At 39.0% G+C, this 23,378-nt stretch overlaps 1 protein-coding gene across 2 annotated transcripts; it reads right to left on the bottom strand.

Annotated features, from left to right (window-relative positions):
- Positions 1-13,312: 13,312 nt before the first annotated feature.
- Positions 13,313-17,998, bottom strand: LOC121990366 (probable 3-hydroxyisobutyryl-CoA hydrolase 3). Of its 2 annotated transcripts, none has more exons than XM_042544507.1 (14): positions 17,887-17,998; positions 15,978-16,058; positions 15,571-15,639; positions 15,381-15,444; positions 15,191-15,270; positions 15,027-15,110; positions 14,872-14,956; positions 14,691-14,776; positions 14,434-14,555; positions 14,286-14,346; positions 14,063-14,161; positions 13,824-13,925; positions 13,675-13,738; positions 13,313-13,582 (listed from the first exon to the last, which is right to left on the bottom strand). In XM_042544507.1, the coding sequence occupies exons 1-14, from the start codon at positions 17,923-17,925 to the stop codon at positions 13,554-13,556; spliced, it is 1,065 nt and encodes a 354-aa protein (XP_042400441.1). In that variant the 5' UTR covers positions 17,926-17,998; the 3' UTR covers positions 13,313-13,553. The 2 variants fall into 2 exon arrangements, with proteins under 2 accessions (XP_042400441.1, XP_042400440.1); XM_042544506.1 differs by having other exon boundaries at positions 13,697-13,738.
- Between the last annotated feature and the right edge of the window lie 5,380 nt (positions 17,999-23,378).

The raw sequence follows: 23,378 nt of genomic DNA, 5'->3' as shown, positions 1-23,378 counted from the left end.
TAATTTCAGCTTTTTGATCAAATAGAAAGTTTAGGTTCCCTTCTTTAGCATATATACAACTTCAGAAGTGTATTCTGAATATAAACTCCAGATTTTATAATAAATAGCAGAGAGTTTTAAATTAGTTCAGCTTTTCCGCACCTTATTATTCAGCGATAGCCCAAGAATAAGTTTAGCATAATGTAACCCCCGACCTTACAGTCTAGTCAGTAGAAGGCGGGGCGCTACAGAGTGGTATCAGTGCAAGTTCCATACTTCCTCCACACACACATCAGCATTGAACCTGCAGCTTCCAAGTAAGAATATCTCTCACTTTATTTATGTTTCTTGCTTTCATGTTCATAGATAACTAAAACATGTTTATATATGATAGCATCTAACATGATAATAGTAATTATACAAATATGATTGTATTAGTTATGTATGTCCTCTATTTCTCTAGAAAATGGTACGAGGACGCCCAGCTAGAAAGACACCCGCTACTGAGCCCCAGCATGAGGCAGGCAGCTCAGTGCCTCCCTCAGACCTTACAGAGGTATTGGCCCAGTTACAGAAGCAATTAGCTGAACAACAACAGGAGATAGCCACCCTAAGGGCTAATCAGCAGAACACTCCCACTTCCACTCCAGAACCTAACTTAACAACCCCAGTAGTGATAGAGGTTCCACCAGTCCAACCTACAGTACCAGTAGTCCCAGCAGCAGGGGCAAGGAGAGAAGCCTATCTGATCCAGTGGCAGAAAATCAAGCTAGAGAACTTCTCAGGAACCAGTGAACCATGGGATGCCCAAGCCTGGTTCAAAACACTGGAGAGTACGATGGAGCTTCTGGACTAGCTAGAGTATGAAAAAGTGAAATGCGCCTCCTTCTGCCTGGTAGGAGACGCACGTATGTGGTGGGAGAGGATTAAAGCGAAGTGCCCAGTGAGCCAGATGACATGGGCTGACTTCGAGAGAGAATTCTTTGAGGAGTTCTTTCACATGCGAGTCACAAACCGCCACTACGACGAGTTCACCGAATTTCGTCAAGGCAACCTTTCAGTTGAGGAAGCCGTGAAGAAATTTAACAGACTGGCTCGTCTATGCCCTGAACTAGTCATCACTGAAAGAGAACGAGTCCAGTTGATGCTCAAAATGATAAGGCTGGAAATAGCAATGAACGTGGCCAGCGGCGTTCATAGGCCACAAACCACTGAAGAACTAGTAAGTAGTGCTCTGATCACCGAGCATTACCAGAACAGCATCAAGCAGCAGAAGCAAGCCTTCTCAGAGTCCAAAGGCCAAGGAGGCTCAGGTACTCAGAAACACCAGGGCCACAGCTCTAACTGGAAAGGGAACTCTAGTCACAAACGTAAACCAGGGAGTTTGTCGCAAGGGCACACGAGGATCCTTCGAATGTGGCCAGGAAGGGCATATGGCTAAGCAATGCCCGAACAAGACCAGTTTACCCCCACCGCAGCCGATTCAGTACGGAGACAAACCAGCTCAGTTGCACCAGATGCAGGCTGCTTTAGATGGTCCACACATCAGCCAAGGCAGACTAGAAGCCCCCTCAGTCACAACGAACGCGAGGATCTATTCACTCACCAGAGAGGACGTAGCGAATGCCTCGACAGTTGTTACAGGTCAGATTAGTATTTTACAGTAAAGTACAACTATCTTATTCGATACTGGGGTAACCCATTCTTATATATCTAGGACATTCACTGAAAAGTTGGCAATATCTCCAGAGGTACTCAGTGGACAGTTTTTGACAACACTACCTTTAAGGGAAATTATGGCATCCACGCACTGGCTCCGAACAGTGCCAGTCATTATAGCAGACAGAGAGCTTTTTGGTAATCTGATAGTGCTAGATATGGCTGACTACGATGTCATCTTGGGAATGAACTTTCTGATCAAATACGGTGCCTCCATAGAGTGTCGTAAACAGAAAGTTGTATTCCAACCAGAAGTAGGAGTGCAGTTTGGGTACATCAGAGAACCAAAGAGAAAGGCCAAGAAGTTTCTCTCAGCTCTGAAAGCACAAAAATTACTGGATTCAGGATGTACAGGATTCTTAGCACATGTAGTCGGTACCAGTCAGAACAGGGACCAAAAGCTAGAAGAGGTCCGAGTTGCATGTGACTACCCAGCAGTCTTCCCTGAGGAGTTACCGGGCCTAGCACCAGACAGAGAGATTGAATTTGAGATAAAACTCATCCCCGGTACAAATCTCATCTCCAAAGCACCCTACCGCATGGCTCCAGCCGAACTGAAGGAACTTCAGGAGCAACTACAGGAGCTGCTTGACAAGGGTTTCGTACGCCCTAGTCACTCACCATGGGGAGCTCCTGTATTGTTCGTGAAGAAGAAGGATGGGAGCATGCGCCTGTGTATAGACTACCGGGCACTAAACCAAGTCACGATTAAGAACAGGTATCCTCTTCCCAGGATAGATGACCTGTTTGATCAGCTAAAGGGAGCAGTAGTGTTCTCTAAAATAGACCTCAGATCAGGATATCACCAGGTGAAAGTTAAAGAAGGTGACATACCTAAGACAGCTTTCAGGACCAGATACAGACATTATGAGTTCGTAGTCATGCCCTTTGGCGTGACGAATGCTCCAGCTACTTTCATGGACCTCATGAACCGAGTATTCAGAGAATACTTAGATAAGTTTGTTATCGTGTTCATCGACGACATTTTTATCTATTCCAGAACTTAGGAAGAACACGCAGAGCACCTGAAGATAGTACTGCAGACCCTTCAGCAGAACTAGCTGTACGTCAAGTTCACGAAATGTGAATTCTGGCTCGATCAGGTATCCTTTCTGGGTCACATCATCTCCCAGGATGGTATCATGGTAGACCCCAATAAGATAGAGGCTGTGAGTAACTGGAAAAGACCTAAGAACGCTAGTGAAATCAGAAGCTTTATGGGATTAGCAGGTTATTACAGAAAATTTGTAGAGGATTTCTCTAGGATAGTCTCCCCACTGACAGCTCTCACCAGGAAGAACAGAAAATTTCAGTGGACAGAGGACTGTGAGAACAGTTTCATAGAGCTAAAAAGAAGATTGACTAGTGCTCCCATCCTGACTCTGCTAGAAACACAGACAACTTTGATATTTACAGTGATGCCTCTAAATTGGGACTAGGAGCAGTACTGATGCAAAACGGTAGGGTGATCACCTATGCCTCCAGACAACTCAAGGATTATGAGAGAAACTACCCTACTCATGACCTTGAGCTTGTAGCAGTTGTCTTCGCCCTCAAAATTTGGAGACATTACTTGTATGGAGCTCAGTGTAGAGTGTATACAGATCACCAGAGTCTGAAGTACTTCTTCACCCAGAAGGATCTGAATATGCGACAGTGCAGATGGCTCGAGCTGGTCAAAGACTATGGCATAGACATCCTCTACCACCCAGGAAAAGCCAATAAGCTGGCAGATGCACTTAACAGAAAGTCCAGTGCTACCTTACTATCCTTAGCAGCCATGTCACCGCCCCTACAGAAGGAAATTACAGAGTTTGGTCTCGAACTTATAGTTGGACAACTCTCTACTATGACCTTAGCATCTACCCTGCTTGGTGACATCCAGACAGCTCAGGATCAGGACCCTAAAATTCAGAAAATCAAGCAAGGGTTAGCAGAATCAGAAAGTGGAGAGTTCAGAGTATCCGATAGTGGGGTATTGTATTTTGGTGACAGACTATGTGTTTCGGATCAGGAGGAATTACGGAGGAAGATCCTAGACGAGGCCCACAGGACTCCTTATGTGATGCATCCTGGTTCCACGAAGATGTACCAAGACCTAAAGAAACGTTTTTGGTGGCCTGGAATGAAGAGAGACATCGCTAGATATGTCAGTACCTGTCTGACCTGCCAGAGGGTTAAGGCAGAACACCAAAGACCAAGAGGAGTTTTGCAGCCTATCCAGATTCCAGAATGGAAGTGGGAGGATATTTCCATGGATTTCATAGTGGGACTACCCAAAACCACGAATGGTTTTGATACCATCTGGGTAATAGTCGACAGATTGACTAAATCAACCCACTTCTTAGCTATCAGGATATCTTACTCCATGGAACAACTAGCTCAGTTGTATCTCAAGGAGATTGTCAGACTGCATGGAGTCCCACAGACCATTATATCAGACAGAGATAGTAGATTCATGTCACACTTCTGGGAGTGTGTACAGTCAGCATTGGGTACCAGGTTAAAGTTTAGCACAGCTTTCCTGTTGGAGGATCGGTGGCCGGCTTGAAGGGGGGGTTGAATAGCTAGGTCATCCCCAAATCGATTTCTTCTCTACAGTATGTTAGTTTGCGCAAGCGGAAATATAGAAACTAAAACAATGAACCACAAATGAGAATACAAACGCTAACACGCTCGATGTAACGTGGTTCGGAGATTGCTTGCTCCTACTCCACGACGTGTCCTTGAGGTGGACGAGCCCTTGATCCTTTGGTGGATCAGTCCCCGGCAATCTCCGGCTAAAGCTTCTCCTTCTCGGTGGAGCAAACCTCTCACAAAGTTCTCTTCCTTTTTACAAGATGAAACTTAGGGTTAGAAGGAAGAGAGTTGGCTTGGAGCTTTGGGCAAGATTCAGAAGGTTTACAATGAGTATCAGTAGTCCCTTCAATGCCCCAAAGCTCCCCTTAAATAAGAGGAAAGAGTTGATCACCAATCAACTCAAACCCTGACACCAGTCGACTGGTCCATGCACCAGTCGACTGGTGCTAGCCGTTAGGCAATGCCAACGGCTCTCTTTAGAGCCCATTTTCTGCCAACGGTCATGTACCAGTCGACTGGTCTTAGGACCAGTCGACTGGTCCCTTTAGTCGACAAGCACAGAATGCTTCTGTGCATTCTGTGAAGCTGGATCAGTCGACTGGTCCCAGTACATTCACTCCTCTCATCCTTTCCGGAGTCGCCTTTGAAGTCCTCTTCCTCGGCTTTCGTCCCTCAGATGCACCCGAGCCCGCGGCTCCTCTCCGTGCCATCCTTCATGCTGCCTTGAAGTCCACTTCCCTCGGCTCCACTCCATTACTCCTCGTCTTGCGGTCCTTCGGATGTCTTCCACACCACCCTTCACCGACTCAACGATCTGAGCCCTTGGATGAGCTTCCCACACTTGGCCGCACCAAGTTCTCATGTGTTCCACAAAGTCCTGCAAGACTCAAACACATATCAAATACATATGAAAGCCTAACTTAAACTCTTTGACACACACATCAAAACCTAGGTCGATTGCACCAACAATCTCCCCCTTTTTGATGTGTGGCAATATGTTTAAGTTAGGCATAAATAACAACTTTGAAAATTTTGAAGCAATATGTAAACATGAAGCATAAAACCCAAGCTCCCCCTTAACACATGCTCTCAACCTTAATTTTCAAAGATTTGTACACAAGTAAACCAAGTAGGTTACTAACTTAACTTAACCTTCCCTTTTCTCCCCCTTTGACACCATCAAAAATAGTGTACCAGACACGTACACATACTATGGTATCAATTCTAATCAATGTTAGACCAAAAACTTGATTTCAGAAACCCGCAGAGTGCTGTAAGGCTGGTACCAGTCGACTGGTACCTGTCACAGTCGACTGATACATGCTGAATTCGAATTTCAGCCTTCTGAGGCCAACTTCAGAAATGCATAAAAAATTCCAGAAAATTCAAAAAATCATGAAATTTTGAACACATATTTCTTGACATGTTCTTCAACAAGGAAAAATATGTTTTCATGAAAAGTCAAAGTATTTTTGAAATTTTGACCAAATCTCAAAAATCTCAAAACCATGCAAGTTTGTATCAATTTAAAACCCAGTTTTGCACTCATATGTTTCAATATAGCTATACCATAGTAAATAAAACATAGGATTGTTTTCAAAAACATTTAAAATATTCAACTATGATCTATGGGCAAGATGTTCATTAATTAAACATTTGTTTTCCCCATAGTTGGCCTATGATCACTAAACATTGATACACTTCATAACTCATCAAAATGCCATAAGCATAAGTGAATTATTTGTATCATCCTAATATCTCACATTCATGGTTAGAAAATAATACAAATCATTGTGAGATAAAGGTAACCTCTACTTAGCCCTTTTGATCAGAAATCTCTATCAAGGCTAAGCCCTCCCCCTTAAGGTCTCAAGTCAACCATATAGGAAAAATTTGAATTATTGACTTCCATGGTTGACTTGTCATAAAATCCTCTAACCCTTAAGGATTGATTTTGGTACCCAATAGAAATTGTTTCTAATTGGGTTGACCAAGTACTCTTTGGGGATCCATTTCCTATCTATGGTCTTTGTTTTGGATTGCCCCCTAGCAAGTAGACAATGATAGGTCTTTTCATTATTTTGTTCATTGTATCCTATCCCATTTTTCTTAAAACTTGCCCTTTGGCTCCCAATGATCATATTTAGGGTTTTAGAGCCAATTTCAAATTTCCTAAGGGCATTGGTAAGATATTCTATCTTTTCCCTTAATTCCCTATTTTCTTCTTCTAAACATGATACATTTGAACTTGAGGAAGAAAGAACATGCTTATTGTAGTCCTTAGAGCACATGGATTCTAATTTTTCTTCAAGCATGCTAATATCATGTTTCAAAGACTTGTTTTTCCTTTTTACCTTGAACAAGTCATCATTTGTGCTTGAAATAATTTTAATTAAAATATGAGGAGGAAGATTATGTACCTCACTTACCGAGAAGTCCGAATCCGATGATTGACCTCCCCCTTCACTTGAGCTCCCCTCTTCATCTTCTTGTTCGGATGAGGTGGAGGCTACATCATCAATCCCCATGAGAGCAAAATTGACTATGTGATGCTCTTCTTCCTCCGATGATGATGAAGGATCATCCCATGTTGCTTTTCGGTTTTGAGCCTTCTTCCCCTTTTCTTTTGTCTTCTCCTTCTTCTTCTTCCCTTCCTTCTTTTTCAAGAGAGGACAATCATCTCTTATGTGTCCTTCTCCTTGGCAATTGTAGCAAATTATCTTCCTTGTCCTACTTTTGCTTCTTGAGCTTTTCCTAGCATGAGATTTGTTAGATGAAAATTTTCTAAAAGCTCTTCTCATTTTCCTTACCATATACGCCTCTTGATCACTATCCATTGAGGCGCTTGATTCTTCGGAGTCGGAGGATGGTGGGGATGAAGACTTCTTCTTCTTACCCTTTCCCTTGTTTGCCACAAGGGCTACTCCTCTTGATCTATTTGCTTCTCCCTCTAATCCTTCAACCCTTGTTTCGTGAAGCTCCATGGTTGAGAAGAATTCATCTAGAGAGCTCTTTTCAAGATCCTTTGAGATATAGAACGAATCTACAATGGAGCTCCATGTTGAGGATCTTGGGAAGGCATTGATAGCCTTCATTATGATGTCCCGGTTGGAGAGTTTCTCACCTACACTTGTTAGTCCACTTAAAATTTCTTTAATTTTAGCATGAAGTGTAGATACCTTATCTCCCTTCTCAAGCTTTACATTGTTGAGTTGAGTTCGAAGGAGGTCCCTTCTTGCCAATTTAGCCTCCGATGTGCCTTCATGAAGCTCCACTAGCTTCTCCCATAACTCCTTGGCACTTGAGTAGGTTCCAACTCTTGTTACTTCTTGTTGGGGAAGAACATGTAGTAGATGATGGATGACTTTCAAATTTGCTAGATGTTCTTCCCTTTGTTTCTTGCTCCACCTTGTTTTCTCAAGTATCTTGTTGTCTTGATCCCTAGGCACTTCGAAACCATTTTCCATGATTAACATAATATCAAAATCGGTTTCGAAGAATACCTCCATTCTCTTCTTCCACCAAGAGAAGTCCCCTTCGAATTTGGGTGGATGAATGTTTGAGCCAGCCATTGATGATGTTGTTCTTCTTGGCGATTAGTCCGTTGAAAAGCGTCCTTGCTCTGATACCAATTGTTGGAGGATCGGTGGCCGGCTTGAAGGGGAGGTTGAATAGCTAGGCCACCCCCAAATCGATTTCTTCTCTACAGTACGTTAGTTTGCGCAAGCGGAAATATAGAAACTAAAACAATGAACCACAAACGAGAATACAAACGCTAACACGCTCGATGTAACGTGGTTCGGAGATTGCTTGCTCCTACTCCACGACGTGTCCTTGAGGTGGACGAGCCCTTGATCCTTTGGTGGATCAGTCCCCGGCAATCTCCGGCTAAAGCTTCTCCTTCTCGGTGGAGCAAACCTCTCACAAAGTTTTCTTCCTTTTTACAAGATGAAACTTAGGGTTAGAAGGAAGAGAGTTGGCTTGGAGCTTTGGGCAAGATTCAGAAGGTTTACAATGAGTATCAGTAGTCCCTTCAATGCCCCAAAGCTCCCCTTAAATAAGAGGAAAGAGTTGATCACCAATCAACTCAAACCCTGACACCAGTCGACTGGTCCATGCACCAGTCGACTGGTGCTAGCCGTTAGGCAACGCCAACGGCTTTCTTTAGAGCCCGTTTTCTGCCAACGGTCATGTACCAATCGACTGGTCCCTTTAGTCGACAAGCACAGAATGCTTCTGTGCATTCTGTGAAGCTGGATCAGTCGACTGGTCCCATGACCAGTCGACTGGTCCCAGTACATTCACTCCTCTCATCCTTTCCGGAGTCGCCTTTGAAGTCCTCTTCCTCGGCCTTCGTCCCTCAGATGCACCCGAGCCCGCGGCTCCTCTCCGTGCCATCCTTCACGCTGCCTTGAAGTCCACTTCCCTCGGCTCCACTCCATTACTCCTCGTCTTGCGGTCCTTCGGATGTCTTCCACACCACCCTTCACCGACTCAACGATCCGAGCCCTTGGATGAGCTTCCCCCACTTAGCCGCACCAAGTTCTCATGTGTTCCACAAAGTCCTGCAAGACTCAAACACATATCAAATACATATGAAAGCTTAACTTAAACTCTTTGACACACACATCAAAACCTAGGTCGATTTCACCAACAATCCTCGGACAGATAGTCATACGGAGCGAGTAAATCAAGTACTCGAAGATATGCTCCGAGCATGTGCCCTAGACTTCAAGGGAAGTTGGTGCAAATATCTGTGCTTAGCAGAATTTGCATATAACAATAGCTATCAGGCCACTATCGATATGGCACCCTACGAGACTCTCTATGGGCGGAGGTGTAGATCTCCAATCTGTTGGTATGAAAGTGGTGAACAGAAAGAACTAGAACTTCAGACAGATCTAGTAGCAGATACCACAGCGGATCCGCCAGAGGATAGAAATAGCTCAGAGCCGCCAGAAAAGCTATGCTGATACACGGCGCCGACCCTTAGAGTTTTCAGTTGGGGATACAGTATTCCTCCGAGTAGCTCCCATGAAGGGAGTAATGCGTTTTGGGAAGAAGGGAAAATTAAGTCCCAGATATGTGGGACCATACCTTATCATTAGAAGAGTTGGTAAGGTAGCATATGAGCTAGAACTACTCCAGGAGATGTCAGCTATCCATAACGTATTTCACGTCTCAATGCTGAAGAAGCATATCCCAGATGCCACCCAGGTGATTGAGCCTCAGTCGGTACAAGTCCGCGAAGACCTCAGCTATGACAGTCGGCCTATTCAGATAGTAGACTGAGCAGTTAAGAAATTGCGGAACAAGGAAGTACCATTAGTAAAAGTTATTTGGCAAAATCACACAACAGAAGAGGCAACTTGGAAGACAGAAGCTAGTATGAGACAGAAATATCCAGAGTTATTTTAAGTTCGAGGACAAACTTTTTATAAGGTATGGGGGATTGTAACGTCAAAAAATTCTCAAATTAATTTTAGAAATATTCTATTATTTTTCTGGAATTTTAGAATATTTTTATAGAATTTTTAGAATAACCGAAGTAGCAAAATTAAATAAAAATGTAAAATAGCCTAAGCGGGAATTGAACCCGCGAACTACTGGACCCTATGACTTTTAGATGATCTTAGTAACCAAGGGGCCCCAGCAGGGGTGTGCTGAAAGAAGAGGAGAACAATTATATTTAAGATTTAGTTAGGTGGTATTAATCACTTAATATAAATAGGGGAATTAAGAGGGAATTTATTATTCTTGAACGACAACTTCCCTCACCCTCACCCTCACACGCCGCCTCTCTCTCTCTCCCGCACCCTCTCGGCACACCAAGCCCCAAGAGAACTAGGGTTCCATCCCTAGGGTCATAGGAGCACCTTCCGGCGACAACTCCGATACGAGGACGCTCCTTTCCGCGAGAAGAACGTGTAGACGTAAGAAGATCGTCGAAAAGATCTTCTTCTCCAGAAAAATCTAGCGATCGGATTGTAAGAAAACTTAGCGCAGGAAGTAAGTAACCCCTCACCTGCAGTATAAGTAGCTAACCGTATGTTTCTACATTCTTAGTTCAGCCATATGCAAAATTAGAGCACACCAGGTACTCGATAGAATGACTAGTATAGTTATATGCTACAGTAGACATTTTAATAACCCAGTTAAATGCTATAGATGCATTTTTAAATAGCGTACATAGTCTTGTTTCAGTTTATATGGGACTACGGTCCAATGGGTGGGCTCCCATAGTCGCCTCTAGGTTCAGATAACCTAGCTCTAGGTTCAAATAACCTAGTAAAAGCAAGATGAGATAAATCAGTTATGAACAGTATTTTACTTTTATCAGTGGCACTGTACTGGACTCTCAGATGTCCTTGGGTTGGGCTCCCATAGTCGTCCCAAGTTTAGATAACCTAGTAAACCCTACTGGATTCGGGACTAGCTACCTCGGGTTTAGTTAGGGATGCGCGCATAGCAAGTACAGTTGCTGGGCCCATCAGCAGCATGATTAGTATTTTTATCTATTTATATAAATAGTTTTCAAAATTCACGAATCAGATATGTAAATACAGCTCAGCCTCAGTTTAGTTTTCTTATTGATATAACAATTCGCTTTATGTTCAGTCTTTGATTGTCATGACTTGTATGTCCATATGCCATGTTTTAGCATTTTCAATATGATCATTAGCATGTATTTCGAATAGCATCTTTTGAAAGCATGATTCCTTCGAATGCATGTTTTGTGAGGTAGATGGTTCTTACTAAGCTCTCAAGCTTATAGTTTCTTTTTTCCTTATACTGCAAATAAAGGTAAAGGGAAGATGGATTAGCGGAGGCTGGAGGGCAATGCGATCAGATGTGTGTGAGAAGGAACTTGGAATAAAGATTCTTGGAGACTAGCAAGTCTAAAGACTTAGTATTTCTTATAATGTTACCTTTCCGCACTTTTAGATGTTAAGTGTCTTGAACTATGAAAGTATGCATTAAGTTATGCTTAGATTATTAGTTGTCCTGATATTAGCTAGCTAACCATGAGTAATGACATGCTTAGTAGTGATATTATGCTTTTAGTTGATTTCTGAAGGTCCTGTACGAGTTTGGATGAGATTTCTGCAGAAATCAGAAACTCCAATCGATCAGCCGATCGATTGAGGAGTTCTCAATCGATCAGCCGATTAATTGGAAGAAATCCCTGCGTATAGAACGTTATTGAATCGATCAGCCGATCGATTGAGGAGCCCTGAATCGATCAGCCGATCGATTGAGGAGCCCTCAATCGATCAGCCGATCGATTGGGGAAGCGATCTGCCGCGTACAGAAAGCTGATAAATCGATCAGCTGATCGATCGACCATGGATCGATCAGTCGATCGATTGGGAATTTTATTTCCACGAACAGAGAGCCTCTGAATCGATTATCGGATCGATTGGCCAGGCTGGATCGATCAGCCGATCGATCCAGAATTGACCTCCGTACACAGTAGCATGTTGAATCGATTAGTGGATCGATCAAATAACTCCAATCGATCAGCCGATCGATTGGAATGTCTTATTTCCGCTAGAAGTATCTAATTTCAGCTTTTTGATCAAATAGAAAGTTTATGTTCCCTTCTTTAGCATATGTACAACTTCAGAAGTGTATTCTGAATATAAACTCCAGATTTTATAGAAAATAGCAGAGAGTTTTAAATTAGTTCAGCTTTTCCACACCTTATTATTCAGCGATAGCCCAAGAATAAGTTTAGCAGAATGTAACCCCCGGCCTTACAGTCTAGTCAGTAGAAGGCGGGGCGCTACACCGTCAAAACCCACTGATGGACCTAGAAAGCTCCGATTACACCCATTTCAGTTTCTGTGGATTCTTGATATTGGAAAGAGTTCAAATATGCTATCCATTATTTATTTTGACTTTTAGAATGTATTAAAATATAAGAAGAAAGAATCAACAAAAAGGTTCCACATTAGACCCAATGTGGGTCTGATATGAATTTTTTTTGTTGATTCTTTCTTCTTATATTTTAACACATTCTAAAAGTCAAAATAAATAATGGATAGCATATTTGAATTCCTTGCAACATCAGAAATCCATAGAAACTGAAATGGATGCAATCGGAGCTCTCTAGGTCCATCAGTGAGTTTTGATCGAAACTCACTGATGGACCTAGAGAGCTCTGATTGTACTTATCTCAATTCCTGTGGATTTCTGAGATTACAAAGAGTTCAAATTTGCTATTCATAGTTTATTTTAGTTTCTCTAAATGTATTAAAATGTTATCAAAAAATTAACTAAATCTTAAATGTCGTTGATGAAAGAGGAGATAGGAAAGAGAAGGGGGAGAAAAGAAAAACGACAAAAAAAAAGTTTGATTTGTCAAAAGGATAAAAATGGAAGTGTACTTAAAAAAGTGCGTCCTTTAGTAAAATATCAAAGTAGCATACGTCTTTTGGTCAAGTAAGATGTCTAGGGTGCGTGATTTGGTAAATTACCGTATTTCTTTCGCTATAATCCGTGTGGGCACCTAGAGGAGGCAAAAGTGGCTGCAAACCACAATTTAATTAGATAAGCATGGTTACTTTTGTGATCCAACTAGGGCATGGACGAACATTATCGAGTACAAACCTCAGCCGCAAGGGCATGGATTCCTGCGACCAATGGCAGCAATGATAGGGCTACAACCATGGCGGTTAACGATCCAAGAGGTGTGGCCATGGTCTATAAAGAACAACAAAGGTTGCAACATCGAGCGACAATAATATTTGTTGAGAAGACAGCAACAAGGATCACTTTTCTGGTTTTAATCTAGAGCATCGTAGGCTAGCCGAGGGAGAGATCGAGAAAGAAAACATCGAAGAGCAGATGGAGACTTGGCGAAATCAACTTTGGCCTGGCTCTATACTTAAAAGCTTGAGTTGTAACGCAGTAGCGCTCATATATGAGCTCTTAGGACATCTAGTGACGCCTATATTAATGACCTCATCTACTAAAATTAAGCCTTAATTGGGACCTTTGGTACTCCTTCTGAACTCTTTGTTGCAGATCATAAATGAATAACAGTCATTGTTTGTCATTGCATATTTTATTCAAATAATAACAATACAGATAAAAATTAACTGTCGTTAATTACTTGCTTATTTTCATTCCTTTTATTTCTCTTTAAGTAAACGAGACATTAGAGTTTAGCTCTCAGTCCCTTTTCACGCATGTCTCTAGGAGGAAGTTGGAGTTCTTTCCAGCCTTCAATCTCAGGTATCTTTGTCAGATATGTCTCCACCATATCATTGCTAACCAATTCCAATTTCGAAGGCTCCCACTGCCAAGTATGATAACAAAATGAAAGAAGAAATTAATATGAAAAAAAAACAAAAATATATGTAAAAGTTATTTAGAAGAATTTTGGTACACCTTGTGCACGTAGATATATCACCTTTGGTTTATAATTTTTCTCCCATAGTATTCCCCTAATACCCTACATTCAACAATATATCAACACTTTTTCAAAAATGAGAAAAGAGAAATAAACTCTATCCAAGTAAAGGTAAATTAGTGAATACCTCAAGTGAGTCGTTTGACACTGTTCGTCGAAGAGAATGAGTAGATATTCTACTGTCTCGAATTAAGCACTCTTCTAGTGATTCAAATCGACCTTTTCTAATCTATGAATTAGGGCGAGAGATATGAAATTTCATTATTTATATGTATCTTTTATATCACTTGTCCTTTTCTCTCTTTACCTTCATCCAAGTAAATAAACTCTTAGAAAAAGAGAAAAGGAAGATAATAGATAATTTACCGACATAAGGAAGATCTTAAGATTTATTGGTGATGCTGCCTTCATTGATCTTATTGACTTAGTAATCCACTCCTCTTTCAAAGTTGCATTCTCATGTTCCTAAACAATCATAAATAGGAAATAATGAATACATATCTTTATTTAAATTATGACTCAATTAACAAGGTATATATACAAACATATACATGCATAAATAAATACATGTGTTGTGTTGTATTCTTACCAAAGAAGATAAGATTTCTTCTACTGTTTGTTTTGAGAAAAAGTGGTCGATGAAGTTAAGCCTACAAAATGATATGAATAGAAAGATGTTGAGTGTATGTATATATATATAGAAAGAAAAATTGTGTATGTATTGATGTATAGGCCACCTATGAAGAACACTGTCTTCTTTCAATTGCACTTGATGAGTATATTTGTTAATAATTCCCTGGATTGTATTTGGTTCAGCAACATCCACCTCATGCAATGATTTCTCCAACAAAAGTAAATTCTATTCATTGGTTAGAAATAACAGTGTAAGAGCAATGATGTTCAAAATAGATTCTGATTTTTGTTCAAGAAAAAAAAAACAAAACTAGTTTCTAGCTACGTATTCTTTTTTGATAAAACAAGATATATAGAATACTTTTGAAGGAACAAAGTGAGTGGCAAGTCCACATGCTACCATCTCAGCACCATTCAGTCTTGCACCAGTAAGGCCAAGATATTCCCCTAAAATGATCAATCACAAAGTCCAAAAATCATTATATATTTTCAATATAATCACAAAGAGTGTGTAATTTTAGAGTTGTCAACTAAGTGATAACCAAAGAAGCCTGGAAGCTTGGAAAGAAAATAAGATGCTCCGACATCTGGATAATGGCCTATAACTGCTTCTGGCATTGCAAAAACCTAAAAGCAAATACAAAGCACCTGTTCAGAACCATAAATCTTAGCATAAATTAATGCCCATTGATCATACAGTGTTATCGGTAACGACTCGGTATCTTGCGTTCATAGAAAGTCCAGCACCACCTCCCATAACTGCCCCATTGATCAGAAAAACCTTCCAGTAGAAATTTGGTCGACTATTGTTATAAAACATTTGTCTCAGTAATTTTATTGTTATATATGATATGAACTTACCAGGGGCTTAGTGTATGTTGCCACTAGGTAGTCCAAGGTGAGTTGCTTTTGATAAATTTGAGCTCCCATTGCCCACTCACCTTCTCATATTTAGGTTAATACTTAGTTGCTCTTATCAAATTTCAGATTAAAAACGAATAATATAGTATCACAAAAGGTTCCAGAAAAATATAGACAGGTTGAATAATACTTGTGAGCGAGCAACGGTGGTATTCAATAACATCTCCTCCCGCACAAAATACTTTTCCATTTGCCTTCAATCCATGATGAAATATTAGAAAATTAGACACATATATATTGAATTTGATCCGGAGAAAGTAATATTTTCTTCGTAAAAGAAGTTGTAAGTTCACAGAAGGCAATTGATTGCATGCATGTACCTTTACAATTACCAACCCAACAGCAGGATCATTTTCCAACTTCTGGAACTCCTCCGACAATTGCAAAACCTTGAAAACAAGATTTGTTTTTAATAGAAATCAGAAACCTAATTCAACATGAAGCACAAATTAAAATCAAAAGAGAAAAATAACAATGGAATATTTATTACCAATATTTTAGCTGAAATATAAGAGTAAATAAGTAAATTTATCTTTAAAATGGTTTGATAAAGGTACTAACACTTGGGCAACTTATAAATGGAATGCTTTAAATTGGATGGAGATAAATAAATCAAACTTTTAATTGATTCGTTTGGATTAATTTTAAAGCATTAATAATGGCATGTAATTTATCAAAAATAATATTTTTAAATGTCTTGTATAATTGAGACAAAGGATTAACGAACCATTTGATAGTTCAGGGAGTTCAATTTTAGGGGCCTATTTAGTATCACTGTCTTTACATGAGAGTCTCCTTTCACCAAAACCTTGCAAAAAGTAGAAATAAAAGGTTAGAAATTTGAAATAAATCTAAAAATACTCAATAACAGTCAAGGGAATTAATCCTTTAATTTATTGCAAATTTTTTTATCCTCCTATATGTAATAACTTGAGAGCTTTTGATTTCAATAGATGCTTCTTTTTCTCTTTGAAAAAAATGAAACATAATTATTGCTATTATTAGAGATGTTATACAAATTGACGGTTTGATCTACTATATTATATGGAGTTGAATGTTGGGCTATGACACAAGTATATAAACGGAAGATGAGAGTTGAAAAGATAAAGATGTTAAAGTAGATGTACGGATATAAAAGGATGGACAAGATAAGACATGATAATATTAGAGAGAAAATCGAAATTGCACCTATTGTAGAAAAACTCTAAAAGACACATTTAAGATGATATAAATAGGTATTAAGATATCAATAAATACTTCAGTTAGATAATATGAATCTATAACAAAAGTCCATATAAAATGAGGAAAATCTAAAAAGACTTGGTTAATAGTAATAAAATAAAATAAAATTTATTTAAATATAAATAATAGTACAGTAGGAGGTAGAGTCCAATGACATAAAAGAATCTATATAGTCAATCACATATAGTAGAATAAGACTTGATTATTGTTATTATAGAATTAGAAATACTATACAAATTAAGGACAATAACTTTATAATGAGATATATTTGCAAAGCTAGGAAGAACAGAAAGGACAATCACGTTATAGTGGATCAGACAAACAAAGTTAGGTAGAACATATTCGTCATGATATTTATTTTTTATTATATTAATTTATATTATTTTATTTGAAAAATAACACCAAGATAAACATATTTATATTGTGATTATTAATTTTTTTATGCCTAGAAAGTGGAGAATATGTTTTGCTCAAAACACAATTCAACAAAACTAACATAGTGTTGTTTAAACCCTTGTTAATTCATATTTGCTAAGCAACAAAAAAAAAAAAAAACACACACACACACAACAAAACTAAAAAGACGTAGATAGAATTTTCTTTTTTACAATGATATTTTCCTTTATTTCTTTGGACAAAAGATTAAACCATTTCTCTCTGAAATTAAACAAACAAATTTAGTTTAGTTTGTGTAGACATATCCAGCTGTAACGACCCGACCCCTCGGTCCCTTGGACGGTCCAACTGGCGGCCCATTTGACGGCTCATTAGGCGGCTCAACTAGCGGCCCAAATTGGCGATCCTTTATGTCGTCGACCGACGATCCTTGGCCGTGTCATTACTCACTAGGTCTTCCCACCCCTGGCCAATGGATTTTTGTCTTCCCAAGGATTCGAACTCTAAACCTCCAGGATAAGTACTAGAGTTTATGAATTCTGGTAGCCAAGCGGCGCTCGCTTGACTATCAGGATTCATAAACTCTAGTACTTAGCTTGGAGGTCTAGAGTTCGAATTCTGGAGAAGGCAAAAATCCACTGGTCAGGAGTGGGAAGACCTAGTGAGTAACGGTACGACCAAAGGTCTTCGGTCGACGATATAAGGGGTCACCAATTTAGGTCGCCAGTTGGGCCGCCCAAAGGACCGCCAAGGGGCCATCAAATGGGCCGCCAGTTGGATCGCCCAATAGGTTGAGGGGCCGTGCCGTTACACCAGCACTGTATGATCTCATCTAATTTAATTTATGCAGTATTAATTAGAACAGCAGCAATATGCAGTGCTTCTCTTAGCGCTCCTTGCAATCTAAAAATACATGCTTAACACTCATGCATTCTAGCAGCTAATTGAGGACCAAAACAAGAAAAAAGAAATGAAGTTGCAGATAACAATATATATACCTGATCATCCTCGTAATTTGAAGGCCTATTTAGAGCCATATCTACTTAAACAGAACAAAGGGGGAAAAAAAAGGCGCGCAGTGTGTACTGTGTATATTGTATTAGTAACGGTGCTTATGATCGAGTTTTATAGAGGGAATTAAAGGCCCTCAAGTTTGGCAGTACTGCACATGGTCAAGTTTAACATGGGGTCTACTGAAATGAATGCGAGCTCCATGTGACAAAACTAGAAGGTTTTTTTTTATATAATCTCAATATATCAAGGTCTTTGAATCGACTAATTCTTAATTAAAGGTCTCATTTAAATTTTCCATTGATCATCAAAGTACTGCACAACTGTTTATCCAAAGCAACCAGCGTTTTTGGGTTTGTCATCCATGGGAGGAAAATGTCTTGTAATACATCATAATTGAGATTCAAATATGCATAACACTCATTCAAGCTGCTAATTGAGGGCCAAAACAAGAAAAAAGAAATGAAGTTGCAGATAACAATATATATAGCTGATCATCCTCGTAATTTGAAGGCCTATTTAGAGCCATATCTACTAAAAAACAAAGGAGAAAAAAAAGGCATGCAGTGTGTATATTGTATTAGTAAAGGTGATGAAGAGTTTTATACAGGGAATTAAAGGCCCTCAAGTTTAAAATCTGGCTTAATTAATTATTTATCCTTGCATATTCTTTCATGGACTGAAATGAGTGCGTGCTAGGAAGGTTGTTGGATAGACAAACGTGTGAGTCAATACTAACAAGGGTGGTTGCGGAGAATTAATGAGCCATTAATAAACAGGAACAAAGCAAGAAACATTTAAATGGAAGTGATTGAGGTTATTTTATATATATATATATATATAACGTTCAAGTTATGGTTCCTAACAAATATAGTAAGGTATTTTTCTTAGACATCTAAGATTCGAGTCTAAGAATCGTCAAATTAACGGATGCATTTTTTTCTAATGGATAGTTAACCAGAATTAATTAGAATAAACTAAATACCTGAATCCAATAAAAAAAAAAACACTTGTGCCTTGCAATTTTATATTAGTGTAGTGTGCTGTAAGAGAGCGGACGCAAATTAGTTTTGCAAATTAGCTTGTGATCAAAATCTGAGAAAATCTAAATTTTGATTCATTACTTTAAGGTGAGTCTTCCCAAAATGTTAAAATCATGAATTTATGGGTGCAAGCTGATTTCAACTTTGCACCCTAAAACTTGATCCACTAAATAGGCATAAAATTATTTCCTATCAAATTGCAAGTCAAATTTTGAGAAATTATAAGTTTTTTAATTTTGGATTTTAAAAGATTAGTAACATGTACATATATTTAATATTGGTACACTCGATCTCTTGAATTTTGATGTTTGTTTAACAATATATTTAATAGAGTCTAGCTAGGTCAAGGTTAACTGGATGACTAGTAAGGATGAGAAATCTACTGAGTGACTAGTCCTAATTACGGTTAGGCAAGAGAAGTCCTAGTCACGTTTAGACAAGGAAAATCTAGGCAGATTATGGAAACCAGGTAGGAAGTCCAGATTCTGTAGGTCTAAAGGACCCAATATCGAATCATTGGTAGGTCGATCTGATGCTGAGTCCTGATGAGTAAAGTTAGGTGGTGAAACTCTAGGGGGAGATAACCCTAGGTCTTGATAAGTGAAGTCAGGTGGTGAAAACCCTAGAAGGAGATAACCTTAAGTAAAGAGAAGTCTTCGAGGAGTGAACTCCAAGCAAGGTTGATCGAAAGGCGCTGTCAACCAGATCAACGAATCCTGGTAAGCCTAAATTTAGTTTTACTATAGTATTTTGCATTATTATTATTATTATTGGTTAATTTAGAATTGTAGAAAAAGTCTTAGTGGATCAGGTGATCAAACATTGAGCAAAGAAAGTCCAAACAAATCTGGAGGACCAAATGTTTGGCATGTTTGGAAAGTAGGTTAAGTTAAGGAATCGGAGTGGAGCGGCGGGGAGGTCATGTCCCTGGAAGGGATAAACCCTAGGTCACTGATCCAATTGAAGAAACCGAAAAGTTTCCAAGTTAAGATCAAGACAGATTTTACTATCTTTTCTTACTCATGCAACATTGTACTATTGTACTAACTTTATGTTGCAGGGATATTTTTTTATACTGTGGAACTAACTTTGTTTTGCAGAAATTGAAGGAATCGATAGACCAAACAAGATATTCAACCGACTAAGCCGAGCTAATGTGGCAGGGTTCAGATCGCGCAAAGCAAAGTTGGAAGTTAGGCGGATCGGTCTACCTAAACCCAAAGATCGGTGGATCAAACCCAAGGATCGGTCAACTGAACCCAAGGATCGGTCGACCAAACCTAATTAGGTAACACAGTGGCATATTCAATCTATGCAAAATTGGAAAAATAGAGGGATCGGTCAACCAATCAAGGTGATCAGTCGACCGAACAATAAATGCAATTAATGAGGTGAAAATTGGATCTCAGTAAAAAAGGAAGGTTGCATGATTAGTCGACCAATAGGAAGATCAATCACCGAAAGGATAGTCGACCGAATGCAGCTTATTAAAAGACCTTGAGATCAGAGCCAATGATAAACAACTCTTGCACGACTCTCTAAACTTTTCCTCTTTGTTCATGCTGCTACTGTTCTACACTTCTGTGTGCAAGCTATGACATCAAAGTTCTCCAACGATCTTCATCTAAAATCCTATTTGTCGGTAAATTTAATTTTAGCTTGCATAATTCATTGTAAATCTCATTGTACGAATTACCTCTTTTAGAAGATTTTGGAAAGAGGAATTTTAGTAGATTACCCAACGGTGTGATTGAGGATCGCGGGTCTTGGAGTAAAAGACGACATAGGATCCAAACTAAGTAAATAATTGTGTCTCTTGTGTATTGCTTTTATTGTATTATTCCGCTGCTTACTCTGATTCGGTTGTACGATAAAGAAAAAAAAATTAACGAGTGATATCCCCTCCTTTTTTCGCTATTCTGATTCTTCAATTGGTATTAGACCAAGGTCATTCTGAATTAACTTAACCATTTTTTAAGCACTTTAAAAGTCTTTTATTTTCTTTTTGTTAAAAAGATTTTACTTTTATATTTTATATTCCTTTCATAATCTTATACTGCACTACTAATCCCAAGCCGAAGTATTGGAAATTCATTTTCTGTTTATATCTTGCAAGAATATCATGTTTTATCAAGAAAGGCGAAACATCTACGAGCCTCCACTGTACAATCAAGTCTACTTCAATTGTTGGAGGCGAGTAATGGAATCTTTTGTAGGAAGTGATAGTTTCGACAACTGGATTACATTGAAATAATCTTCTCGAAGCTCAGAAGCAAATATAAAGGTAATGAATATATTAATTAGTATTTTTCCTAATGAAATTTTGTGTCGATCGGAAAATTACAAGAATGCATTAAAGTTGTGGACCCAATTAATCGAGCTTCATGAGACTCTGTCAAGATTAGAAGATCAAGGCAAAAGTGAGTTTGAATCTAAGCCAAAATTTAGAGAATCAAACTTAGAAGAGCAAAACCAAATCAACTTCATGGCACTAATGGCTGAGGTGGAGGCTAATGGATCTGAACTTGAATCAGAACAAATATCCATGTAACGCCCGCCCTCCCTGCTAACCCTAAGGGACGGGGCTACGATACTCCATGTACATATTACAGCGGAAGACTTGAAATAATTTTTTTTTTCTTAGTTTAATAAAACTTTTCTTTTGTTTTCAAATCCGAACTACACTAATATGGTTTCCATAACATGATAACAAGATAAATAGAAACATAACATCAAGTTACCCATATAGTACTACAATTTACGAAACCAAAGCGTAATTCTTAAAAGTTCTTAAAGCAGGTTCTTATTTGGTTGCCTAGCCACCGCCACACACATCTCCTTGCCTCTCCTACTGCTCCTTTAGCTCATCCAGCTTTTTCCTTTATCTGTGGTACAAGGAAAGTAAGCTATGAGCACTCATGGCTCAGTAAGTTCCTTTCCTACTCACTAAAACCGAAAATCATCACATGATCAAAGAATATCTCAACATAACATGATCTCAACTAGTCATGACATAACATATCATACTCTTTAAGCATATCATGCAACATAACAAAATCATAACTAGTCATGGCATATCATCTCTTAAAGCATAGCATGATACATAACATAATCATATCTAATCATGGCATATCATAGCATCATCATAAGGTAGCATGACATATCAAGCATAGCATGAAACATAACATACTCATATCCAATCATGGCATATCATAAATCATAGCATCATCACAACATGATCATAAGGTATGCAATATGATTTTGAAAACATGTATCCGAAAAACATGTGTATGTCTCATGATCTTTAAAATCATTTCTTCTTACATATATACTTGAACATATTATCAACTTAAAGGGGATCCCGGCTATGTACCACTTACATATTGCGCAACCTATGTAGGTCCAAGGTAGCAAGTCTTGAACCCTACAAGGCAAACATACTAGGCCCGAGTCTTACTCCATCGACCTAGGGGCACTTAGGAGCCCATCCCTGACGAGGCCCGAGTCTTATTCCATCGACCCCGGGGCGCTTATGGAGCCCACCCTTGGTACAAGCCATATAAAGTAAAGTACATGTCATACTTATACATATCACACATCATAAGAGCATGCATCACTTAGGCACACATCATATTATAAAAGTATGCATCACTTAGGCATACATCATATCATAAAAGTATGCATCACTTAGGCATACATCATATCATAAAGGTATGCGTCACTTAGGCATACATCATGTCATAAAAGTATGCATCACTTAGGCATACATCATATCATAAAGGTATGCATCACTTAGGCATACATCATGTCATAAAAGCATGCATATTTTTACCACATAGCATATCATAAAAAGCATGCATATTTTCACCACATAGCATATCATAAAAGCATGCATATTTCTATCCACATAGCATATCATAAAAGCATGCATATTTCTAGCACATGTCATATCATGGAAAGTATGAATCACAAGCATACATATTTAAGCATAAGGGTGTATCATGTGATTATACTATCATAAGGAACATGGTAACATAGTTAACTTGGATTCTAAGCTTCCTAATCCCTTGGGTTCTTATCATGGCCGAACCCCCTTAGATCTCAATTTAGGTAAAAATAACCTCCAAGCATGTGGAACCTAAATTATCATCACATCAATTTCATAGGAAGCATTATAAGCATGATTAACTTTGTTTCTAAGTTCTCCAAGTCCCTAAACTTCATGTGGCCGAACCTTATCAGGTGTGAAACAAGGTCCCAAATGTCATGAAAGCATGGAAACCTTAAACCATATTTATAGCATTTTTCTTCCAAGTAACATAGTAATCATATTTGAGCTAATTCCTAAGTTCCTCAAGCCCTTAACATATGTCATGGCCAAAATTTCACAAGTATTCATTAGGGCTAAAAACAAGCATACAAGCATGTGAACTTGA

This window comes from Zingiber officinale, chromosome 6B (genome assembly GCF_018446385.1).
Source record: "Zingiber officinale cultivar Zhangliang chromosome 6B, Zo_v1.1, whole genome shotgun sequence".
Lineage (NCBI taxonomy): Eukaryota > Viridiplantae > Streptophyta > Magnoliopsida > Zingiberales > Zingiberaceae > Zingiber > Zingiber officinale.
The sequence above is the reverse complement of the archived record's forward strand: the minus strand, read 5'-3'. Positions and strand labels throughout refer to the sequence as shown.